This window comes from Athene noctua, chromosome 1, assembly GCF_965140245.1.
Source record: "Athene noctua chromosome 1, bAthNoc1.hap1.1, whole genome shotgun sequence".
Lineage (NCBI taxonomy): Eukaryota > Metazoa > Chordata > Aves > Strigiformes > Strigidae > Athene > Athene noctua.
In genome coordinates this window covers 192,845,266-192,868,603 of record NC_134037.1, presented here as the reverse complement: position 1 = coordinate 192,868,603, position 23,338 = coordinate 192,845,266, and the positions used below count along the sequence as shown (strand labels likewise).

The 23,338-nt window shown below is 40.2% G+C and overlaps 1 protein-coding gene across 10 annotated transcripts in view; it reads left to right on the top strand.

The window, feature by feature from the left end:
• INPP4A (inositol polyphosphate-4-phosphatase type I A) overlaps positions 1–23,338 on the top strand; it is a 95,092-nt gene that overhangs the window by 25,733 nt on the left and 46,021 nt on the right. For 9 of the 10 annotated variants that reach the window (XM_074908484.1, XM_074908470.1, XM_074908461.1 and 6 more), the window contains exons 4-10: positions 8,953–9,017; positions 13,193–13,255; positions 15,662–15,880; positions 16,735–16,779; positions 18,244–18,362; positions 18,478–18,594; positions 19,613–19,692. In XM_074908484.1, coding sequence (XP_074764585.1) covers positions 15,775–15,880; positions 16,735–16,779; positions 18,244–18,362; positions 18,478–18,594; positions 19,613–19,692 — 467 coding nt within the window. In that variant the 5' untranslated portion in view covers positions 8,953–9,017; positions 13,193–13,255; positions 15,662–15,774. Of the gene's footprint in view, positions 1–8,952; positions 9,018–13,192; positions 13,256–15,661; positions 15,881–16,734; positions 16,780–18,243; positions 18,363–18,477; positions 18,595–19,612; positions 19,693–23,338 lie in introns of those variants that run through there. The other variant, XM_074908516.1, reaches the window with a different exon arrangement.

The window sequence follows — 23,338 nt, the reverse complement described above, 5'->3', positions numbered from 1 at the left end:
AAAAAATTTCTCATTATTTTTCTTTAAGTCTTAAAGTGGCTTGTAATTTCCCAACACAACTCTGGTCATCTGGAGCTGCTCTGCTGTGTCTTGTTTAAAAACTATCCTTTTTCCCCTTCCCTGGGAGCACCAGTCAGCACCGGTAAGTATTTGGCATCCATTACAAAACATCTTTCATTAGGCTAGACAAAATCAGTGTGCTAGATAGGAGCCTCATAGAATGGGAAAGATCCTTTCCATGTCCAGCTGCATCTATCCCTACAGAGACAGCACTGGCATATTGTAAGCTTAATGTTTTGGCTTTGAAATCATATTGCACAAAAGGAGTAAGGTATCTTCTGTCCTGAGGTCAGTTTCTGTATTAGTGATCAGAAAAGGAAAATCTGAACATGAGAGATGAAAAGATGGTGGTTGTCAAGGTGTCTGAAAAAGAGACACAGCAATTGCCACATGGTCACGGCTTTCTCAGAACTGAAGAAAAATTCATAGTATGTTTTTCACCATTGACTCCTGCAGTCTGATTTGTGATCTTGGCAGATTAAAGAGTCCTTTTATAATATGACAGATCACATTAGAAAAATCTGTTTGGGTGTTTGCAAACTCTGTTCTCACTTACGCAGGAGTGACCTAGGGGTGTCACTGGAGAGGAAAATAGAATATGTTTTAACACTAGTTATTTGGATGCCACTGTTGTCCACTTCCAGGCAATGTAATTTTATCTACAGTTGTAAAAGGCAGATATAGCTGCAGTTTCATGATGTTTGCTTTTATGACAGTTCAACTGCAAGCAAAACTGTCCATTTGTGTAGTGTTCATATTTTAGAAACAGAAATGTTAATAAATGTTATCTTTTGCATCTTTTACCAGACTGTACAGTCAGACTTCTGTACCTTCTTACCCCATCTGGATCTCTGAAAGCACTCGTCCATTTGAAGGCTGGAGTTTACAGTACCAATCATTTAAATTAGCTAAACTGCTTGTGGGGTTTAGGTCATAGAAAAACTTGTAGTACAGCAGAAGCATAGAGAACCGTATTTTTGTGGCTTTATTGTGAACTGAGGCTGCGTACCTGATACCGTCTAGCACTTGGATAGTTTCACAGCCAAGATAAGGATGTGATTCAGTAGCTTGTTGCATGTGGAGTTCTCCTTAAAATCTGGGTCTGTTACCAGAGAGCCATCCCTCAGATACTTAGCCACAGAGCTGTTCAGAATGGAAGGGTTAACAAAGTGCTTGTTGAATGCACACTAATGCCACTGTTTCTGCACGATCCTTTAGTAGCCTGAATTTTCATGGGGATGTGACACTGGTTTTGCTTCAGTGTTAGAAGATCCCCAGGGCTTGAGTGGGGTGCTAGTCTCCTGCATTTCAGCCAGTGGTCCCTGGCTTCATTCCTCATAGATAATGCTAGACTCTCATTTTTCTTGAACTCACTTTTATTGGGATTAGCAAATTGTTTGTTTGGTTTGTTGGGGTTTTTTTTGTTTTGGTTGTGGTTTTGTTTTTTTTTTTTTTTTTGAAGTGTATACGTCATAAAGAACTATTTGCTATGTAGGGTTTCAGTTACGGGGGTTTTTTTAATTTTCTTTGTTGAAAAATATTACTTTCTTTTTTTTTTTCCTAATTGGATGAAGAAGTTATTATTAGACTTTCCCTTTTCAGAACTGGAAAATGCCCAGAAAGGCTTTAGCTCACACTTTCCAAATACAAATTTACTTCTAAATTGAGACCAAACATGGAAGAACTTAGAATGTCAGGTGAATAATTTGTGTAGTTCTGAGCAGATGGAAACAATGTATAATAAAATGAAAAAAAAATTAGTCTTGACAGTCATAGCTGTTTGGTTCTTATAATGTTCTAGTTGGTGGTTTTAAATTGTCCATGAACTATGCAAATAAGTTGGTGGGAAGTGGCTGAGGAAAGCAAGCCTACGATCAGTAGCTTTAAATTTGTTTGTACCAAAGGGTTCTCCCACTGGAAAATTTTCAGGGAGTTTTCAAATCTGAAAAGATTGAAAACTATTGATATAAGAGATTAATAATGTCCTATTGCATTTTGTCATAGTTCTAGCTTGTTGCAGTTCAAACAGTTAAAACGTTTAGTTTTCTGACATTTACTGTTTTAAAGTAATTATTTGACAAAGATGCATTACACTGATGTCCATGATTCACAGTGATATCACTGTGGACAGATGGTCATTTTATGTTTTCAGTGGAAGCAAATAGATTGTGCTTGAAGCATAGATGCTATCCCAGTGATCACAAACTGTCCTGACAATGTTATGTCTAGCTCTCATTCTTGCATCTTTAGTCTATAAAAACTCTTTAAAGTGAAGCTGTAGAGATGAGATCTGCATGACCTTAAAAAGCTGGAAACAGTAAAATTAGTTCTCCCAACTGTTAAAAAAATTCTCTCCCTAAACACTGGATGACAACAGCATCTGCTAGTGCAAGTAAACAGTGAAGAATGGCACTAAATACCATGTCTGTGCTGTTACACTCAAAATCTTCATCTGCAAAGATGAAACACCTTATATCCAAAGGCAAGAAGTTGTTGTCATTATTATAGTTAGTCTTTACAGTGTAATCATTACTTGTTCAGATCGAATAATTACAGGAAAAGAAAGAATGCTTCTGTACAGGGGAAGGCATCAATAAATAATAATATAGCTAAAATCATTGCACGCACAAAGTGTCTACCTCTTCACCCTGCTGTAAGGCTCACCCTTCCACTGCTTCTCTGGGTCCTAAGGTAGTTTCATTCTGGTGGTGGCGTTTGTGGAGGTGTTTCAGCAGTTGTCAGCAGATAAAGGACTTCAGATGCTGACAGGAGGAATATGATATTCTTGTTGATAGTTTCTTCTTCTTGACTCTAGGATCCACTTGGGGTCTTTTTTATGTTTGCTAATAAGCTCTTAAACTTGGCTTGCTCTTCATTGTTCTGCAGCTCCATGTTACATCCAAATTTACTATATATGCTACTTTATATACATGTTAGATAGTATTTTTTGTTCTGCTTATTACCCCTAAAACCAGTTTTGTCCAGCCAAGTCTGCAGTTCTTTAAGTGACCATGGGTGAGCTGTCTATAGCCACAGTGTCTCCCAAGTGTCAACTCTGTACCCTACCTCTTCTTATCCCATGCTTGTACTCCTCTCCGTCTTGCATCTCCACTTCTCAAGTCCTCTGCTGACACACCATGCCTGTGTTTTTCTACACTACATCATTGCATTAGAGTTGTCAAATGATGATAGTACCATGTAAAGGTAAACAAAAGTCAGAACAAATTAGCCACAGACCTCTGGGCTGTTGGAAAAATTGTTATAACTAAACCAAGTTTAATTGCTAAAACAAAGTTGCAGCAGGTCAAGAAAAGTTCAGACAAAACAAGCCTGAAACCCTTAAGTCCTCAGGGTTTGCAGGCCCCCCCTTACAAGGCTTATGGCCAGCAACTAGTGATGGTAGTATGGTATTACAGAGCTACAGGGTAACAGTGCTGCAAGGGCCAGCGATGGATTCTGGGAGCACATCAGCTGGAGTGTTACCACCACCAGTTAAATACGGAGGTCTGAGTGTGATGCCCAGCTCAGAAAGTTCCTAGGGGCTTGTCAGATGAATCTGGGAGTGCAAACCTGGAGATGCCTCACAAAATACCAGTACTGCTCATTATGCTGTTTTTCTTAGTCTCTAGTGCTGCCCACTCTCAGAGACGACTCCAGGCTTGGTTAAACTTTTGCTCTGACCCAGTCTTTATATTCAGCTTTTGGTACCGCCCTTTTGCCAGAAGGTACTGCCTCTCTAGCAGAGGCAGTGGATGTGGTAGTGTGTGTCTACGCTGAAATGTAGTTCAGTGTCTGGAATGCTGGGGTTTCAACCCCAAGCCCCAAATTAAGGTTGCTATATGGGTGATTCCCACAGCCCCTCACAAAGGGGGGGTGAGTTTGCCTTTGGGCTTCCCTCCAGGGTGCGGCCCGCCTGGCAGGGAGAGCCATTGGGTGAATGAGCCCCAGGTGTCTGCATTAAGTAAGCAAAGGTCAGGTGTCCCACTGAGGGATAAAAGCTGGGACCACTTGCAGGGAGGGGCAGTGTCTGTCTGAGGTGGATGCCCTGTGCAGAGTTCCCTGTTGGGGAAGGACCTCCTCCCTCCCTGGAACTGGGCTCCAGTCAGGTCTGGCCTTTGTAAATGTGGGCTGTGTAGAGATTCAGTATGTGGCTTCCTTGGTCTTATGTATTTGGTTTGTTGACTCAGTTGTCTCTTGTCCCTTCTATGGGAAACTGCATTACACTATTCATTCCACCTATTGTTAGTTGTGCGGTGTCATTGTTGGGGTCAGTGGGATTGATGTCAATTATGTATAATCTGGCTGACTTGTTTGTACCCCCAGCGCTCACCCATGTACTGACCCTTTTGTATCAAATACAATTTGGTTATTGGTTCATCTTTATGCTGGCTGTGTCTTTTTATGCTAGGCCTAACAATTGGCAAAACAGTGTCTTAGTTTAACCTGTTGCTGAAAGTGGCTTTGATAAGATGGTGGACTATAGACTTGTGTGGTTGAAATGCAGATACCTGTTCTCATCTGGGCCTGCAGATCAAGACAGGTAGCTGTGGACAGAAACATCATCTCTGCTGCTTTGTTTGCTGAGGTAGGTAGCATGCTTATGAATTTCTGATAAGGTTTGGTGGGAGGCACCAGCAGTTAGCAGGAGAAGCCGGCATCACTGTCACTTGCCTTCAGCATGCCAAAATTGAGAGTCAGATATATCAGTCATGAGAGTGAATTAGTCATGAACTTAAAGAAAGTGAAGTAATTTGGGATGCATTCTTCACATATTCAGGCTCTTCCATATCCATGTGAAACTTGCTTTTAAAAAAAGTGAGATTCAAATAAACTTGGCCAGTAGTAACACACCAGTTTTATATGGCATGTTAGTGCTTGGAGAATTGACAAAACTCTGACATTTAAGCTCATATTTTTGAGCACTGAGTGCTGCAAGGAACTCAGCACTAATAAAATGCCCTTTGTCATTGCACAGCATTTATATCTTTTTGTTATCATTGCTACCATCCATGCTTTTTAAATAAACTTTTGAAGTCCTCTAAACTACATCAGTTCTAAAGATTGATCAGTACTAGTTGCTGAAGACAAACCAGTAGTTTGTGGTTAAAATTACTTGAAAATTGCTTTTAAAAGCCCTGGACTCCAAAAATTCATGGCCATACCCTATAGGAGTCTTAATTTTTTTCTGAATTTTGGACTGAAATATTTATTACACTTTGTCTGTTGGTAGATGAAAGAATGTTGTTACAGCAGAATAAAGTGTTGCACAATGCATATTGCAGCTACACAATTACTTGCTACCTTCTCTGTCTGAAAGAGCACTTTAATCTGTAATATGCTGAAGTGAGGAAACATGAACCTAAGTAAGTACGTGCAACATTTTTATGTTTCCACAGGTGTTTGCTCACTTCACAGAATAAACCAATCGGAATAGTAGAAATACTTTTAGTTACTCTTTACAAACTATACCTTTGTCTTTTCTGTCTTAGAGCTAGCATCATAATACCCACTACAACATATTTATTTTCTATACTATCTTCTTTGTTCAATTGCACCTGAACAAAGAATATAGTATTTCAGCAAGGCTGGTAGGCAGAGCTGGGAACCCACAAAGGAATTTTCACAAGTAGGGAACAATTGTTGCAATGTGATACTCTAATAGAAAGCTGCTGATTTAACACCTGAGAATGATCTGTAATCAAATTCATAGAAATATTTCAGTGATATTTGGTCTGATTTCCTCTTTTGAGGTCACTTCAAAGACACACAAGCCACTTATGATCTGGTTTTTTGTAGGTTGCATACTTTATTTATTCCAGTTTTGTGTTACTGATTTTGGCCTTTTAAATTCAGCAATCAAATATAGCAATTTTCAGCATATTCAAAACATTTTTCCAGTGTGTTTTAAAATGACCCATGTCTGTTAGTACATGTAGTCTTTCCCACACAGTTGTGTTTCAGTAAGTCTGCTAGAAGTTAAGAATCCATTTAGTAAATTATATTGTCAGGTCCTCTTAGCAACAGTGCGGTTTATACTTGATGTGGACTTTGCTTTTTGCAAAAGTGGTGAAATATGCCTTCTCTTAAAATACAGGTGGAATTTATTCTGTGTTAAAAACACATAAGCAAATATGTTGGTCAGCAGAGTTACTTATGTTCCTGGTATGTTCTATGGGCCTTGCTTACATCTTCTTGTTTCTCTTTTCTTACCTAAATTCTAGATGTACTGTCTACTGCTGATAATTCTCATTAGCAGAGTTACTAAAATGAAAACTTCTGTTGATGTTGAGATGTAGAAATGTCGGTTTCTCCGAAGTTACCATCTTAACCTGTTTTTTCTGAAGAGCGTCAGTATTGTGACCTGCAATATCATCAGATGGTGACATTTTGAGACCTCTGAAAAATTACTTTTTAATGTTTTCTGGTTTGGTTGGGAAATGAAATTGTGGCTTCCTTTTCTGAAAGAGGTGTGTGCAGCAGTTCCTTGTATATAGCAGAAAAGCTTGGACAAGTTAGTGTATCTCGGATCCTGTCACTACATTTCCTACTTCCCCTTCTTGTTGGCCTTGTTCAGAATACAGCTGCTGTAACTGTCTTGAAAAGGGCGGGGGGATGTATGTGTGTTTTGTGTGTGCATGTGGGAGAGAGGTTTGGGGTGCAGAGAGGAACCCTGCACATGTGCATCCACTGACCCAGAGTGTGCCAGCTGCACTGGGCAATGCAAACACAGGATAACACACAGTGCCTTTAGTCATCCCTGAGTCTCCTCTGGCTCCTACCGAGTGCCTGTGCTCCTGAATCAATTTTGAATGTGTAAACATTTTTGAGTATATAAAGGCTGCATCTTGTTCATGACCCACTCAGAAATACCTTTATTTCTTCTTTCAGTGCCTGTCTTGAGGCACAGCTAATGGCTGACAGGTGATGAGCAGTGTCTTTCTCCATTTAGTCCTGTGTCCTACCACTTCTTGAGAAGCAGCTCAGCAGTTCATCCTTCCTCAAACTTACTAGTGCTACTTCCTTTTGACTGTCATCTCAGCTCACCTTTGCCTTTATCTAGTTGGTGGAGAATCCTGCATGAAACCCCATAGTTTCTCCTCACAACTTGGGGAAGAAAGCAAACCAAATGTTGGGGGTCTTTGGCCTGTATCCTAGGAATCTTGACAAGGTTTTCTAGATGAGATTGAGGTCTTTGGCGGGCCAGCAAAGTAGGGTCTGCATGCTGCCTCAATAGATTGTCAAGGAAAATATTTTCAGAAACTGGCAAGACACTGAAGCAACACCCCCAAACACCACACACACACCCTCACCCACCCCCCATTATATCTCACAGGGTGAGCTTACTGTTAACCCACAGGGTAGGATTGGCATGAAAAAGGATTCCTTTCACTGGGACAGCTGTCCCACTGAGCTGTTGAAATAGGAGCAGTGGTGGGAAGCACAGACTGTTGTTGGCCTGTGTGGAGTTGGATGCTTATGCTTCCAAAGTGCCAGCCTCCCACCCCTTGTTTACATGACTCCAGAAAGGAATCCAGGAAAGAGCCTTGCAGTCAGCATCTTGGCCCACAACAACCCTCTTTCTCATTGATTTAGAAAGATCAGGGTAAACAAAGAAATAATTTTCTTTTCCAGGAAGAATAAATGAAAGCAGCACAAAGAAATGGGATATTTGGAACCAAAATAGAATTATTGAATTTGAAAAGGCATCCAATATCATGGCCAGTAGGCGTAGCCTAGGCATTCACTGTGTAAGAAAAAAAAAAAAAAAAGGTATGAGATACATGCACAAAACAGTTCAGGAGTACAAAACAAATGTTGATGGAGAAATAGGTATCAGCAGATTTGTATTAATAACATAAGACTCCAGGTTTGCTATGCTGCCTAAATTCTGGTAATAACCTTTGTGGAATATTACTCCCACACTGACATTTATTTTAAATTTTTTAAATACCTGACACTTTTTCATTTCCTGAGTCATTAACGTCTTATTGAAAACACATACGTTAGAGAAAGAGTTCATGCATTTCTGGTTTGTCCTTGGATGCTGTTATATATGTTTTATTTATATAGATGTTTTAAACAGTAAGTGTAGGAATCACTGCAAGTCAGAGCACTGCCTTGTAAAAATGGGAGATTTTTCTGTTATGCCTGTGACCTAACACAGTATTTTTTCTATGTGGGAAAATGTAGTGTCAGGAAAGTAAACACATGTTTACATTGTGACCTGGAGCACAGTCCCATTGCACAGGTGAAGCTCAGTGCTTTCAGAGTAGAATGTGAGATCCCATCAAGCACACAGAGGACAGTGCTAACAGTAGCCTGTGATTCCTGGGTTGTTCTGACCAGAATACACTAGCTTTAATTAGTGCTACATTAGTCTATAAAGTGGTGAGTATTGTAGACAGCTATATCAGATAATTCCCTAGACTTTTTGTTGTAATCCAAGCTTGAGAAAAACTGATTACAGATCTAGTTTCATTGCTTTTATCCCTGTGTCTTCTGTGGTCCCCCTCTCTCATTGCCTATATGTTTGAGGATTTTTTTACTGCCATCTGACTGTAATCAAGAGTCATATGAAATCTTCAGCTAATGTTAAGATGTGTCTGGTTCATCTCCATTTGAGGTCATAAACTGTTGGGAGGGGTTTTGTTAATTTTTTTTCTGCCTTTGTTCCCCTACCCCACCCTTTCCTGCAGCAGGAGGAGCTCAGAGCAGGGGTTAAGCATTTTGTTTTCTCCAGTTAGTGATGCAGTTTCTGCATTGTGAACATCATGAAAGTCTGCTTTGGAACAGGCAGGGTTTAGGAGGGTGTCTAGAGGACGATCAAACTCAGAAATGTGTTTCCAGTCCAAACTCCTCCCTGTTCTCATGGGCTTTTCCGTATCTGTATAGGTAGCGTGAGAACCCCGAATCATGAGGAGAGAAGTCATCCCATGCACAGGAAACTTCACCACAAGGTACCCAGCATGCTTCTTGTGAAGAGGGTAAAGAATAATTTAGGGTAAAGACCATTTCTAATCTGTTTCAGTTTCTGTTGATAAAACAACGGAGGAAGCTGAGAGGGTTGGCTGTCAAACTGCTCTATAGCAGGACTGATCATTTTCCATGGGATTGTGCTGTGATCAACTTGATAAAAGCTGTTCTGCAAAGTGAAACAGAGCTGTGCTTTTTCATTTTTAGTTAGCAAGCAGTTGTGTTACAAATGCTTACTTCCACCTGTGGGTATGCATATTTTTGTGCTCTTAGAAGGAGGACTGAAGATATAGAAGTGTTGTCATCAGACAAGTGAAATTAAAACAATATCTCGTTAACTTAAGGATGCTAATTGTGTTTCAGTTGCGAATATAGACAAATAGTCTTAATTTGCACAAAGAACAAAGTGGCCTAAATTGCAGTTTTCTATAAAAAGTACTCAAATATATTAAAGAGATAAAATTAGGTTTTTAGATTAATTGAGTTGAAGTTCATAGCAAGGAAGGATCAAGAAGAAAGTTTGTGACTTAGATTTGTCTGTACGTAAGTGGGAGAAGGTAGACAGGAAAGCAAAGAGAAAGCAAGCTACTTTCTGCTGCTGAATTGGCCTTTTATCTAAATAACACTGAAAGGTTGCATTTGGGGATTTCCACACTGCACAAATACATTCACTGTATCTTGTAGTAGTTTATTTCATTTTCTTGTGGAAGACTTTTCCCTATTGTTGCTGAAGTCATCCACTTGGTCAAAATCCTCAGGAGGGCTTCAGAGAGTGACAAGAAGACTCTTCAGGGCAAACTTTTGGTATTTTTACTTGGTAATCAAGATTCTGGTCAGTGGGAGGAGGAGGACATTGAACCAGCCTGTGAGGGGAACCTAGACTTCAGGAGTAGACTGAGAGGTGGAAATGCAGCCTCTTTGTGGAGCTGACAGACTAGCACTTGCCAAGTATGTTTTTGGCGGGCAAGTAATTTCAGTGGGAGGCAAAGGTCCATATTGGATGCTGGCACCACCTGCTTTCTTTTGCCTTCCCGAGGGGCATGGTAAGGGAAATGTCCTAAATTGTGGAGTGTGTGGAGTGAAATTGTTGTCAACCCGTGGATCTGCAGTAGATGTAGTCTGTGTTGCTGCCCCCACATGTTTGGCTGGAAGGAAGAATCTGTCCCAAGGTGTCAAGCTCATGGATCTGGCTTTTCCTGTTGTGATCAGTGTGTGACTGAGGACCTTCAGTCTCTCACAAAATGAGACAGAAGAGCAAAGTGCTTGTGAGACTGTAAAAAAGATAGCTCTTAATCAGTGTTGGTCTTAGCAGGCTTTTGCTGGGAGCTGCTGTCCTTTGAGGTGGTGTTCTGCTCTTGCGCTGCCTCTGCAGCCATGAGTCATAGAGTTGATCCAGATCTTCACCTCAGGGCTTGAAGCATATATAAATAAATATATATAAAGAAAGTTCCTTGCATGTTCTTTGAAACAGCTATTGGAGATGGGATGCTGGAATTGTTGGATGGTTGGTCTTGAGCCAGCATGGCAAATCTTGTTTCACTAGCAAGGTTTTCTATGGTTGGAGGTAAAAAAAAAAAAGATGGTGCTCTTATGTGGAAGGCAGCCTAATCATAACATAGCATAGTCTGGCATTTCATCCTTTCCATTATTTTGTTCATAATGATACAGTTAATAGGATCTTGGTTGGAAACCTGGCCATGTTGCAGATCCAAAATACTTACTGTTTCAGGCAGTATTAATTTCCACTTTTTCGTGTATAGTTGAAACATTTTCAGCCAGAAAAACTTTTTCGAAAAACTTTTTACTAAGACGTTATCTGAATTTGGCTGAAGGAGCCCTCTCGATGTTTTAAAATTATCATTCGGGAACAGGAACTCTAATTTGTAAGGTTCAGAGAGTGGTACAAGTCCTTACAATCCAGAGAGTGGTACAAGTATTTGCAGATACACCACAACTACTTTTTCACTCTCTCTTGGAGATGATGGCATCCTCATTTTTTTCAATCATTAAAGAAGGCATCACACTCTTCCTTTATTATTCTCTTCATGTAGATGTATCGGTAACATTTAGCCTTCCACTGCAGTTGCATTTTCTGCTTTGGCATGCCTCTCTACCCAATCAAATGCTGTAAGCCCAGAGCACTATGGCTGCAGAAAAGTACAGTCTCAAAGTAGGTTTTGATTTAGTCTATAATTGGAGTAGCCTCTTTCTCCTGCTTATTGATGTGTGAACTGGAAAAATCCTGTTTCTTAGTCGTGTAAAAAGTAGGTGTTGGGGTGAAAGAAGGTTTGTCCTCATCTGACATGTTTGTTTCAAGGGGTAGTTTGGTAGGAGATTTTTTTCAAGAAGGGGACAGACCAAAGCACTTTACTAGAACAATTGTGGAGGTAAGGAGAATATTAGCTTGTAGTTGTATAAGCTAATCAACAAGGGATTATTTTGGGGCCAAGATGGTCATCGGTTTTGCTTGAGATCTTGCAAGCAGTGTAGCTGAGCAGAGTGGCATTTGCTTCCTATGGCCAACTGCCAAGACTGAAGGTAGCAGGCCAGAAGTGGCATCTGATGAAAATCTTTTCTTCTGTTCATGTGCTTTTGTGCTAATAGAGCACCAAATAAATATTCACATAATAGAAGGGAGGCTTGTTCAGAAGCCTTTTCTGCACAGTAGAAATGACTATTACTGTTATTGGGGGTCAGCCGCAGCTTTTCATAACTGTTGAAGCCACAGTTGAAAATTGGGCTTGCGGCAAAACTTCATGAAGTGCAAAGCTGCACATATTGCCAACATCCACTATCTGCAGGATTAGTAAGGGCAAATCCAAAGGCTGTGGATGCATCATGCCATCTTCAGGATAGGGTTTGCTTGGACATGAATTACATCATTCCTTGGGATTGCTGGCTGCAGGAGTGGTACCAATCTTTGGTACCATCTAAGGAAACTGTCTGGTGTGTTACTACTACCTTTAATTTGGTGGGAATCCCACCTCCATTGATTTTTATCAAAAACATGATCATAAAGTTGTAATTGTTGAAACAGCTGTCACTCAAGAGAGTGATCAGAGCACCTGTCATTTGGGTCTGTCAGGCTATGCAGTGAATAGAGGGGCTCATCCCTGCCTGAGCTAGCACAACTGTGGGAGGGATCCAGTTTGCTCAGCTGCAGCATCAGGCCTAAGCTAGTCATCTAAATTCTTTCTATAATTAGAGAGAGAAAGGTATCTTTATGGGGTGATTCATCCCACCTACCTTGGAAAATGGTGACTCATTCTCTGGAAGTGCCTGTCTCACCATTGACTATACAGAGAACCTGGGCAGTGAGTTGAGATCAGATAACCTGCCTCCTATGCAGTTTAGGTGAGATAAACCCCTTTCCGTAAGTGATAAGATCTCATACCTATGTTCTTAAGCAGTCTTGGGTAATTGGTAGGGCTGGCGATTGAACCAAAAAGCTCAGACTGGATTTGGCAATCTCTTTTATTTAGTATGGCATACATGGAAGGTCTTAAAAGGCATATCCTGTTAATGCAAGTGTACTTGAATGAGATGGTACCACTAGCAAATACAAACCTTCAGTTAACCTATATGAGATTTAAAAATGATTCACTTTTCCTGTATGTTTATTGCTAGGTGTTGTTCTTAGAAGCCTACCTCACATTTCACCCAATGGAGAAAGAGCCCTACATCCTGATCTTTAGAACTTCTGTGTTTTGACACAGGATCTTTTCTCCTGACAGTGACAGTTATAACTCTTCCAAAGAGCAAAATTTTGCAAGTTTAACTATAGAAAAGCAGTGTAGTAACAAAGGCTGTCTCATACTCAACATATCATATACATTCCTTTTTCTTAATAGCACCAAGCCTTTCAGTAAACATGTTAACATAAATTTCTTACAGCTATTCTACCCACTCACCAAATGCTGACCTGAAGTCAGTCCTTTTCAGCATAAGCTTATTTCTCTGTGCTCCTGCTCTGACTATTGCTATGACTAGTGCTGGTTGAGGTCCAGCAGAGGATCATACTCTTTTTCTGTTTTCAGTAAACTTTAATGGGAGAGCTGGTAATCAGAAGTTAAATTTACAGTTAATCTGAGAATGGTACCCGTCAGTTGGTTGTGATTTATGCTGTGTAAAAAGACTGATTATTTTGTTAATTTTTTAGATGTGGATTTAACTGATGTTATGATATGCAAAATCCCTCCACACATGAGGAAAAGAGCCCTCTGTAAGTATGACCAGTGTAAGTAAATTAAAAATGTATCATTAGGTAAAAAATTAAAATCGCAATTTAAATGAGTAGTTGAGAACTTAGACTTGGAAAATTATTATCCTCAGTAATATTTAAATAGAAATAGTTTCAAAACAAAGAAAATACCTGACCCTGTCTTAATTTCTCAAGTATGGACCCTTTTTAAGGATGTGAGCAATTACAGAGATTTTAGCTGAAAAACAGCTGGACTTTTTAAGTCTGAATACTGCTGTCTGACCTGTACCTGTGTGAACATGCTATTCTCTAATGAGATATTTGTAGGATTTGGGGGAAGTGGCAATTGGCATCCTGTCTAAATGTCTGCAAGCACATTTTGTAGGTGTTTTGTTTCATTAGGCAGTAAGTTTTAATGGACTTACAAACCATTAAATGTTACATTACATAAAGAGCAAACCAAGGAAAACCTATTGCTGACAGAAGGGAAAAATTAGGAGAATGGAAAGACTTGGAAACTGGCAAAGAATTTTGATGGAAGTTTTATTTGACCAAATCTTAGGACATTCAGTACTATTTGAGAAAAACTGGTGCTTCACTACCCACTTAACCACTTAACCGTTAAAAAAAAAAAAGCTTTTCTACTGTGAGTGATCAAACTTTGGTACAACCATGTTGGCCAGAGAGGTCCATCCTGGTCCAAAACCAACTGAACACAGTCCTGAGGAACTTGCTCTAGGTGACTCTACTTTTGAGCAGGGAGTTGGATTAGATAAACTTCAGAGATCCCTTCCAACCTCAACTATTCTCTGATTCCATATGAATTGGAAAACTGCTTGCTTTAATTTTTGGCTGTCATAAATTGTATCTATAAGCAGAGTGTTGTTTCATATGTTGTCACTGAGTTTCAAAGACTTTGGGGATGGGATGTTCAGAGCTCTCAATTTCTGCTTCTTCCACTCAAGAATTCCCCTTTTTCCTATTTGGAATTGGCTTATGACATTATATGTATAAACCTGAGTTGAATCACCAAGTGACAGCATACTAGCCCATCTGGTGGACACGGCACAAATTCCTTTTTCCCTAGAATGAGCTCCCCATTTAAAATCTCTCACGCAGATGGCCACGGTTGTGTTCAACTCAGTCGTCTTAGATGCTAACTTGCAAATGAATTTTAGATGTCCAGTGAACCAGTGCTAGTTAAGAAGATGCCTTAGTTCCCTGTGGAGAGAGGGTGATTCTTCTGAAATCCTGCAGAGGGAGATGCTGACTAGTTAAATTCAGAGTCTTAAGTTAGGCAGGTTGAATGTTCCTTTGGAGGCATTCAGACAATTTTAAAATGCTTATTTAAAACACAAGAAAAAGCTAGGTCTTTATTTAATTAGAATGCATCATGCCCATTGTTAGGTCCATCAATCTAAAAGGAAAAGAAATATGCTGCCATTATGCAGCATGGTTCAGATGTTTTGTAAAATGAAGGGCTGCTGTGAAGGTATTAGTAAGTGTATTGCTATCTTTCAGGTTTATCAGATTTTACTTCTCACTTCCTAGATCACTGGAGTTTGTTATAATAGTATGAAACAAATACAAAAGTTCTGTAACTGCATTGTTAATATGGCTGACAGAAGGAACATTCAAATTTATCAGCCGAACCAAAAGCACCACATTTAACAATGTAACCAATTTTCTATAGGCTGTGCATTTCTTCCCTACCATAACATTTCACATTACAGGCGTTGTGAGGAGAACAACTGTCATGGATGTCTGTAGACCAATAAAGTGTAGAGTGAAGGAAGAGCACAGACACTGCCACATACCACATTAGCTGTCATCCCCTTTTGCTTTTTCTTTTCATCACCATCCCAGAATTTCAGCCTCCCTCTGGCCCAGTAGGCTTTATTTATAGTTTTCAATATCCCTCTCTCATGGCAGTAGAGCCTGGAATGACACAGTGTGCTGACACTAACAACATTTCCTGCCCTTTTATGCTGTTTTCTGCCTACTTATTGTCCCTTTGTACCTATCCCTTGTCCTACCTCTGCAGACAGAGGCCCCATCTGACAAATTTACTTGTGTTCTTCAGGGATTATGGAATCCAGGAAACTTCATTAAGGATGGTTTAATAACTTAGACAAAGGAGAAGAGCAGCTGGTCTCTTAACGAGTCTCAGCCCCCCCCCCCCCCCCCCCCCATTCTCTGACAGAAGAGCCTTTCTTGCATGTGGTACAGTCATCAACAATTCACAGTAAAATGCTACAGATGTACAGTTCATGCAAATTGAGTTACTGTGCGTTGGATCTACCGTGAACGTTTTATTTGAATGACCTGAGGCAATTTTATAGCAGTAGATTTGCTGCTGTTAAAAAAACCAGTAGCTGATAGTGACCTAAAATTTTGGTGTATGTTTTTGCTCTCTTTATTGCTTAGCATGGAACTGTTAGAGGAATAGCAATTGGAGACAACCTGCTGCACTCTGCTACTCTGTAGAAAAAACATCAGTAAAGCCAAGCAGCAAGAAAAGAAGGGTTCTTCATGACAAAATGACAGCAAGAGAACACAGTCCCCGCCATGGTGCAAAATCCCGCACTGTGCAACGGGCCTCCACCATTGATGTCACCTCTGACATGCTAGGCCTTTCTCTAGCAGGTATGTAGTCATCTCAGCTATTCCTCCATTGCTCCTTTCAGAATATACCTTGTACTAACATTGTGTTTTTCTTTTAATTGCTAGAAGATTTAGATGTGTTTGGTTATCTGGACAGAATGAGATAAAGGAATTATACAAAAATATTAAAAGATCTTAAGTTTACCTTATTTTTAAAGTTTTCTTATTTTTAAAATAGACAAAACATTAAAATTGGAGAGGCAAGAAAAAAACCCTAGATTTTGTGCAGTTGTGTTTATCAGTCAAAAAATAAGCAACAGGGGGAGAAAACAACAAAAGAATGTCAAGGTCTAGGAAGAGTTTTAGCAGCCTCCTTGTTTGACATTGTTTAAAACTTTCAAGATAGTTCAGGGAGCTGAGAATTATCTCCCTTATCTTTTATGGTGAGTAAATTATGATTGTAACCCCCAGAGGTGTTCTTTGATTAGTGAGAGACAGGTACTCTCAAACTTCTCCCTATTCACTGCTCACAGACGAGACATATCTGATTTAATAATTTGGAGTTAATAGTGGTTCAGTCACTAAGTGACTTTAATTCTATTGTTTTCTACTGAGATTTGGCATTTTCTATTCCCATATTCCATAGGTTTATATATTTTAAAATGTCCTATAAAATGAGAGCTCAGGTTTTTCAAATCTTTTTTAGGTACCAAAAATTAGCTAATAAATATTTTAAATACCAGTCATGAGTCATTAAATTAAAAATACTAATTTTTTTAATATAAAATTCTTTCTTTATATGACTGTAACTTCTTTCTCTGTATGACTGCAATGAGGAAAGCATTCACAGAATAGCAATGTTTGGCTAATCTTTTGTTAATTTTTCTGATTTACAGGAAACATTCAGGATCCTGATGAGCCGATTTTAGAGTTCAGTTTAGGTAAGATTAGTGATTTTTATGCTAATTTTGCTGATACATGCTATTGAGTATGTGTGCATTTTTTTAAGTGTCGATTTTGAAATGCCTTTCATATAGTAAGGATTGAAACTTTAATTCAGTTTTTATGGAGATGTGCTACAGTTTTCTTGCTCCCTGTATGGTATCTTTTGATAAGTAGCCAGCAGTTTGATTTTTGTAATGTTTTTAAAAGTCTGTATTTAAAACATCTGTCTGATAAAATTTTAAATATTTGTTATGTGAATGTTGTTTTAATTTTTTTTTTTTAATGTGAACATACAGTGAAACTGTCTTCAGTCTGAGTATATCAGCAGTTCACATCTTCAAGAAAACTGAAGATTTGCTGGAAACACCATTTTAGGATAGAATATTTTCTAAGGGTTACCAAATATTACATATACCTTCTTTTCTTTGGTTTTTGCTGGCAAGTGATAATGTGAAATGCAGAAGTGACCTAGTTTCTGAGATTGGTTAAATTTGAACAAGAAGCTTGTTCATTGACTCACCTCACTTGAAGACTAAGAGAAAAATATTTTCTTCATGAAAATGCAGTCCACATTTTCAACTGCAACATGGTTTTATTAGCAATAGTGGACTAATGTTTGGAAGCTTATGTGCTTAGCAGTACGCTTGAAATGAAAAATTAGAAAATTTTCTCAGATGTATGTAATTGTGTTACGAATAATATTCTTAACAAGAACTCCTTAGAGCTGAATAAGTTTTTTCAGGTAAGTTAAAAACATCTGGAACTGCAAAGCTGTTTAGTGTACATCTAAACATTTTGCTTGCCCAGGTAAATTTCAGAATTAACTTTCTGCATCTAGCTGAAGCAGAGTTGGACCACACTGTCGTTGCCTGTATCTGGCTAGATAGAATTTGGCTCTGAAGTTTAATGTAATTGTGTAGTAGTTACTTACTGAAATTTTTGGTAGTTTTTTCCTATTCGCCATTGTCCCTTTGCAGCAGTTACACTCACAATAACATTTTAGATGAAATAAATTGCCATCCTTTTACAATTACAAGTAGTGCTATTTGATCAGTGTTCGAGCACTTCTCTTGGTTCTCCATGTTACTGTTTGGTAATGGGCTTAATGGAGTGTGACTTGAAATTAAATGCTGCCATGGTCATGAGATTCCCAGAGGGAAACCTACGCATGTACACTGTTCTAATGAGCTATGCCAGGGGGATGGATAGGCAGGTGTCAGAAGAGAACAAGTTTAAATTACAACTCTACAGCTTGGAGCCAAAGTGATCTGATTGCTTATTTACTGTTTGTGTGCATGAAGGTGAGTGATTTCTGCCTTTATAGTGTGGCACTAGAATGAATTAATGGCCCTTCATGGCTTTATTGCTCAGGGTAAATCATATCCTTTTATAAAAATGTAGAGTCTTACAGCAATATGGAAAAGATCTTGAATCTAAATTTATCTATTTCATACCTAAAGCTTGCAGTGAGCTGCTAACTCCATCGCTAGATCGAAAACCAAATAGTTTTGTAGCAGTGAGTGTAACTACACCACCTCAGGCATTCTGGACGAAGCATGCACAGACAGAAATTATTGAGGTAAGTGGTGAGGTACTCCTGGATTAGATTTTGAACTGAAGATAACACAGGAAGCATTTCTTCCTAACAAATATCACCTTGCATTAATTTTTCGCTTTTTTGTTTATGATTACAGGGAACAAGTAATCCTATCTTTCTAAGCAGCATTGCCTTTTTCCAAGACTCTCTTATCAATCAGATGACACAAATCAAACTCTCTGTGTATGACGTCAAAGATAGATCTCAGGGAACAGTAAGTTTTCTTTATTCTGTTGCCTGCCCAGTCAACATGGAACAAGCAAACGAGAGGCAAGGAGATAAAACTAGTAACTATTGTGGAAGAAAGCAAAGGGTAGCAGCATAGAGAAAGCAAGATGGGTAGGGGAAGGAGAGACATATGCTGTGAGATAGGCATGGCAGAGTGAGGAGCGTTGTCAGTTTTCTCAAATAAGGCTTGTCTGCAGCAAATTTGGGAACCACTGATTTAAATTAAGAGGTCCTGTCACTTGTTCGCTTAAATTTTAGACCTCTTTACTGAGCTAGATAATGAACAGGATCCAACATGTCTAACTGAGGCCAAAATGTTGGGCCTGTTGGGCCCATAATGAAACAGTCCTTTTGAACAGAGATGGTAAATTCCAGAAATCGCCCTGTCCTGATACCTTAGTGATTTTGTTCAGAGGTAAGATTTGTTCCCTTACTGAAAAAAATTCAAGTGTCAGTCCTCTCATGTAACTACTTGGATCTCTGGGCCATTTATTCTCAAACTGTTGCCCAGAATACACTTTCAGGCCCCACTTGTCTGCTTTTCCTTGGCTTCCTCAGAGGCAGCACAGCTGTCGCTCTTGATACAGTGCCTCATGGGGAGGCTCTGGGTAAAAAGGAGTAACTCCAGAGGAAGCAAGTTCTTCAGGAAGAGCCAAGTTTGCGTCAGAGAAGGGACTATGAGTGTTGACCTAGTCAACCTGAGCCATATTTATTTATTGCTTTCAGTGTTACTGTGTTGCTGGTCCTGAACTTGTATATATTAAGGTGCCTCCATTAAAGTCCTAGAGAAGGAAAAATACTTATTGTCCTCCAGCAGAAAAAGGATTTTTGATAAATTACCATAAATTTTAAAGGGTTTTAATTAGTTATGTATGGGTATATGTATTTTTTTGTTCTCAGATTTTTATGCATAATTATTGTATTTTGGACTTCCATGCTGTGGACAAAGCCTTTGTTCATTGTAAAGGTAAATAATTACAGTTCTGGTACTCATCTTCTTTCAGATGTATTTGTTGGGTTCTGGGATGTTCACTGTAAAAGAACTTCTTCAGGAGAAGAATCATAGGTTGCACTTAACACTAAGGTTTGTAATATTCTCCTTCATTAAGGAATTAATTCTTAATTCTTGAAAACATGCTTAAGATGTTATGAAAACTGTCTGTGAGATGTGATGAAAAACTTTTGGTTGTTGTTGTTTGGTTTTTTTCTTAGTTCCAGGCCATTGATAAAACATGTAGAGCATGACCTTGCCAACATGGTGAATAATGTTAGACATTGGTTCTAGTTCTGCAAGTCAAGAATGTATTGTCAAGACGAATTTAGTTTTTGTGCATTTCATCCTATCACCTCAGCATATGGGTCTGTGGAGAGTGGCAAAATAGAGTATTTTTAACTGTCCTGATGTATGAAGAGCCAGTGATGGTGAGAATGAAACCCATTGAAACGAGGGGTTATTTTAGCTGTTTGGAATACCTTGGCTTAGATAAATCTAGGCCCTATTTACTATTTTAGCACCTACCAGTTGCTAAATAGTGTATTTGTTGCTGAATAGTCTATTTATCAATATAATGCGCTAAGAGTAGGAGTTGTCACGTTACAACAGCATTGATGGATGTAATTTTCTAGTTTAATTCATATTGGAAGCTTCTGTGGAAGGCATGTGACTCAGGAGGGTGTGGGTCTAAGACCAGTCCTCAGAGTCGTAGTCCTATTCATAAGAATCAAACCACACTCTTGAAAGCCAGTGTGGGACAAAGTTAAGCAGAGGTTTGGGGAAGAATGAAGAAAGCAAAGTGAGATTAAGGAAAGAGAACTCTTAATTTTTAAATGCACATTGTAGTAGTATGTGTTATAAGTAGGACAGACATCGGTGTCAGAGAGGTCAAGGGGAAGTCAGTTGAAGAGGGGAAGCATAATCACAGGGACTGAGGAGAGATGGTGTTGGTAGTATCGGCATAATCAGCACTGTAAACAGTGACTGATAAACTTGCAAAAAATTTGTAGCCCAGACACAACTAAGTCTTAATGGCTCAGGAGCAGGTGTCCCCAGGTGCTCTAAGAGAAGCCAGCGACGGAGAAGACCACCCTGGCTCAACAGGGAACTTTGACTGCAACTCAGGAAGAGGAGGAGAGTTTACAGCCTTTGGAAGAAGGTGCTAGCAACTCACAGTGATTACAAAGATGCTGTGAGGCTATGCAGGGTGGAAATCAGGAGGTCTAAAGCCCAGCTGGAAATTAATTTGGCTTCAGCAATCAGGGACAAGAAATGTTTCTATAAGTATGTCAGTAGCAAAAGAAAGACCAGGGAGAGTCTCTATCCCCTGCTAGATGCAGGAGGAAACATGGTAACAAGTGATGAGGAGAAGGCTGAGGTCCTTAATGCCTTCTTTGCCTCGGTCTTTAATAACAAGACTAGTTTTATTGAGGGAATCCAGCCTCCTCAACCAAAAGACAGAAACTGGGAGAATGACCCCGCTGCAATCCATGAGGAGATAGTCAGTGACCTGCTGCATCACACAGACGCACACAAGTCTATGGGACTGGATGGGATACACCCAAGGGTGCTGAAGGAGCTGGCTGGGGTGCTCGCCAAGCCGCTTTCCATCATTTACCAGCAGTCCTGGCTGACAGGGGAGGTCCCGACTGATTGGAAATTAGCCACTGTGATGCCCATCTATAAGAAGGGTCGGAAGGATTATTAGGGAAATTTCAGGCCTGTCAGCTTGACTTCAGTGCCCGGGAAGCTGATGGAGCAGCTCATCATGAGCACCATCACACAACACGTGTGGGACAACCAGATGCTCAGGCCCAGTCAGCATGGGTTTATGAAAGGCAGGTCCTGCCTGACAAACCTGATCCCCTTCTATGACAGGATGACCTGCTTATTGGATGAGGGAAAGGCTGTGGATGTTCTTTACCTCGACTTTAGCAAGGTCTTTGACACTGTTTCCCACAGCATTCTCCTGGCAAAACTGGCTGCTCAAGGCTTGGATGGGCACACGCTTTGCTGGGTTAAAAACTGACTGGATGGCCGGGCCCAGAGAGTTGTGGTGAACGGAGTTAAATCCAGTTGGCGGCCAGTCACGAGTGGTGTCCCCCAGGGCTCGGTGTTGGGGCCACTCCTGTTTAACATCTTTATTGATGATCTAGACGAGGGGATCGAGTGCACCCTCAGTCAGTTTGCAGATGACACCAGGTTGGGTGGGAGTGTTGATCTGCTTGAGGGTAGGGAGGCTCTGCAGAGAGACCTGGACAGGCTGGAGCCATGGGCTGAGGCCAACTGGAGGAGTTTCCATAAGGCCAAATGCCGGGGGCTGCCCTTGGGCCACAACAACCCCCAGCAGTGCTACAGGCTTGAGGAGGAGTGGCTGGAGAGCTGCCAGTCAGAGAGGGACCTGAGGGTGTTGATTGACAGCCTGATGAACAGGAGCCAGCAGTGTGCCCAGGTGGCCAAGAAGGCCAGTGGCATCCTGGCTTGTGTCAGCAATAGCGTGGCCAGCAGGGACAGGGAAGGGATCTTACCCCCTGTACTCGGCACTGGTGAGGCCGCACCTCGATTCCTGTGTTCAGTTTTGGGCCCCTCACTACAAAAAGGACATTGAATGACTCGAGCGTGTCCAGAGAAGGGCAACGAAGCTGGTGCAGGGTCTGGAGCACAGGTCGTACAGGGAGCGGCTGAGGGAACTGGGGGTGTTTAGTCTGGAGAAGAGGAGGCTGAGGGGAGACCTCATCGCCCTCTGCAGCTCCCTGAAAGGAGGTTGCAGAGAGCTGGGGATGAGTCTCTTTAACCAAGTAATAAGTGATAGGACAAGAGGGAATGGCCTCAAGTTGTGCCAGGGAAGGTTTAGACCGGATATTAGGAAGTATTTCTTTACAGAACGGGTTGTTAGACTTTGGAATGAGCTGCCCAGGGCTGTGGTGGAGTCCCCATCCCTGGAGGTGTTTAAGAGTCAGGTTGATGTAGCGCTGAGGGATATGGTGTAGTTGGGAACTGTCAGTGCTAGGTGAACGGTTGGACTAGATGATCTTCAAGGTCCTTTCCAACCTAGTTGATTCTATGATTCTGTGAATAAAACATGAGCAAAGCTTTTCATGCCAAGAGAAGAGATGGATAAGGGTTTTTTTTGGCTTTTCCACAGTGGGGAGCAGATGAGGGAAATGAGTCAGAAAAGGCACCAAAAGTATGACATTAATAGTGGGTAAAATAGTCTGATTTATCATAGGTGTGAAGATGAGGATGTTTTGAGAGAGATGAAAAACAGGAGGAATGTGATGACAGGAGTTTCATGGTTGTGTGTTAGGTGTGGTTATTCTGTTAGGTTGGTTCTTTCATGAGAAAGTTGAAACTGGACTTTATTAAACTCTCTTGTTTTGATATCAAGTATATTCTGATTATCAAAGTGTGTGAATATATGCATATCTCATCGCATTAGCCCTTGGATGTATAAGCTGAATGCTGAGCAATGTCTATAAACCTGCTGTGTGATTTGGATACTTAAACCTTTTCTTGTAGTCCTGTTGTGTGCTTATTTCTTTTGCCTTCCCAGTATTGTCTGTTCCAGAGGGGTTTTTTTTTGTCTTTGTTGTCCCATTATATTTTTACATGTAAAAAACAGTCTTAAAATACCATTTAGAATTTGTCTTAAAATAATAGCATAAAGTCTGCTGAAATTACTGTGTGTCATGGGTGAGACAGAATAAATGACTGCCGTGGTAGATGGGGTTTTGTT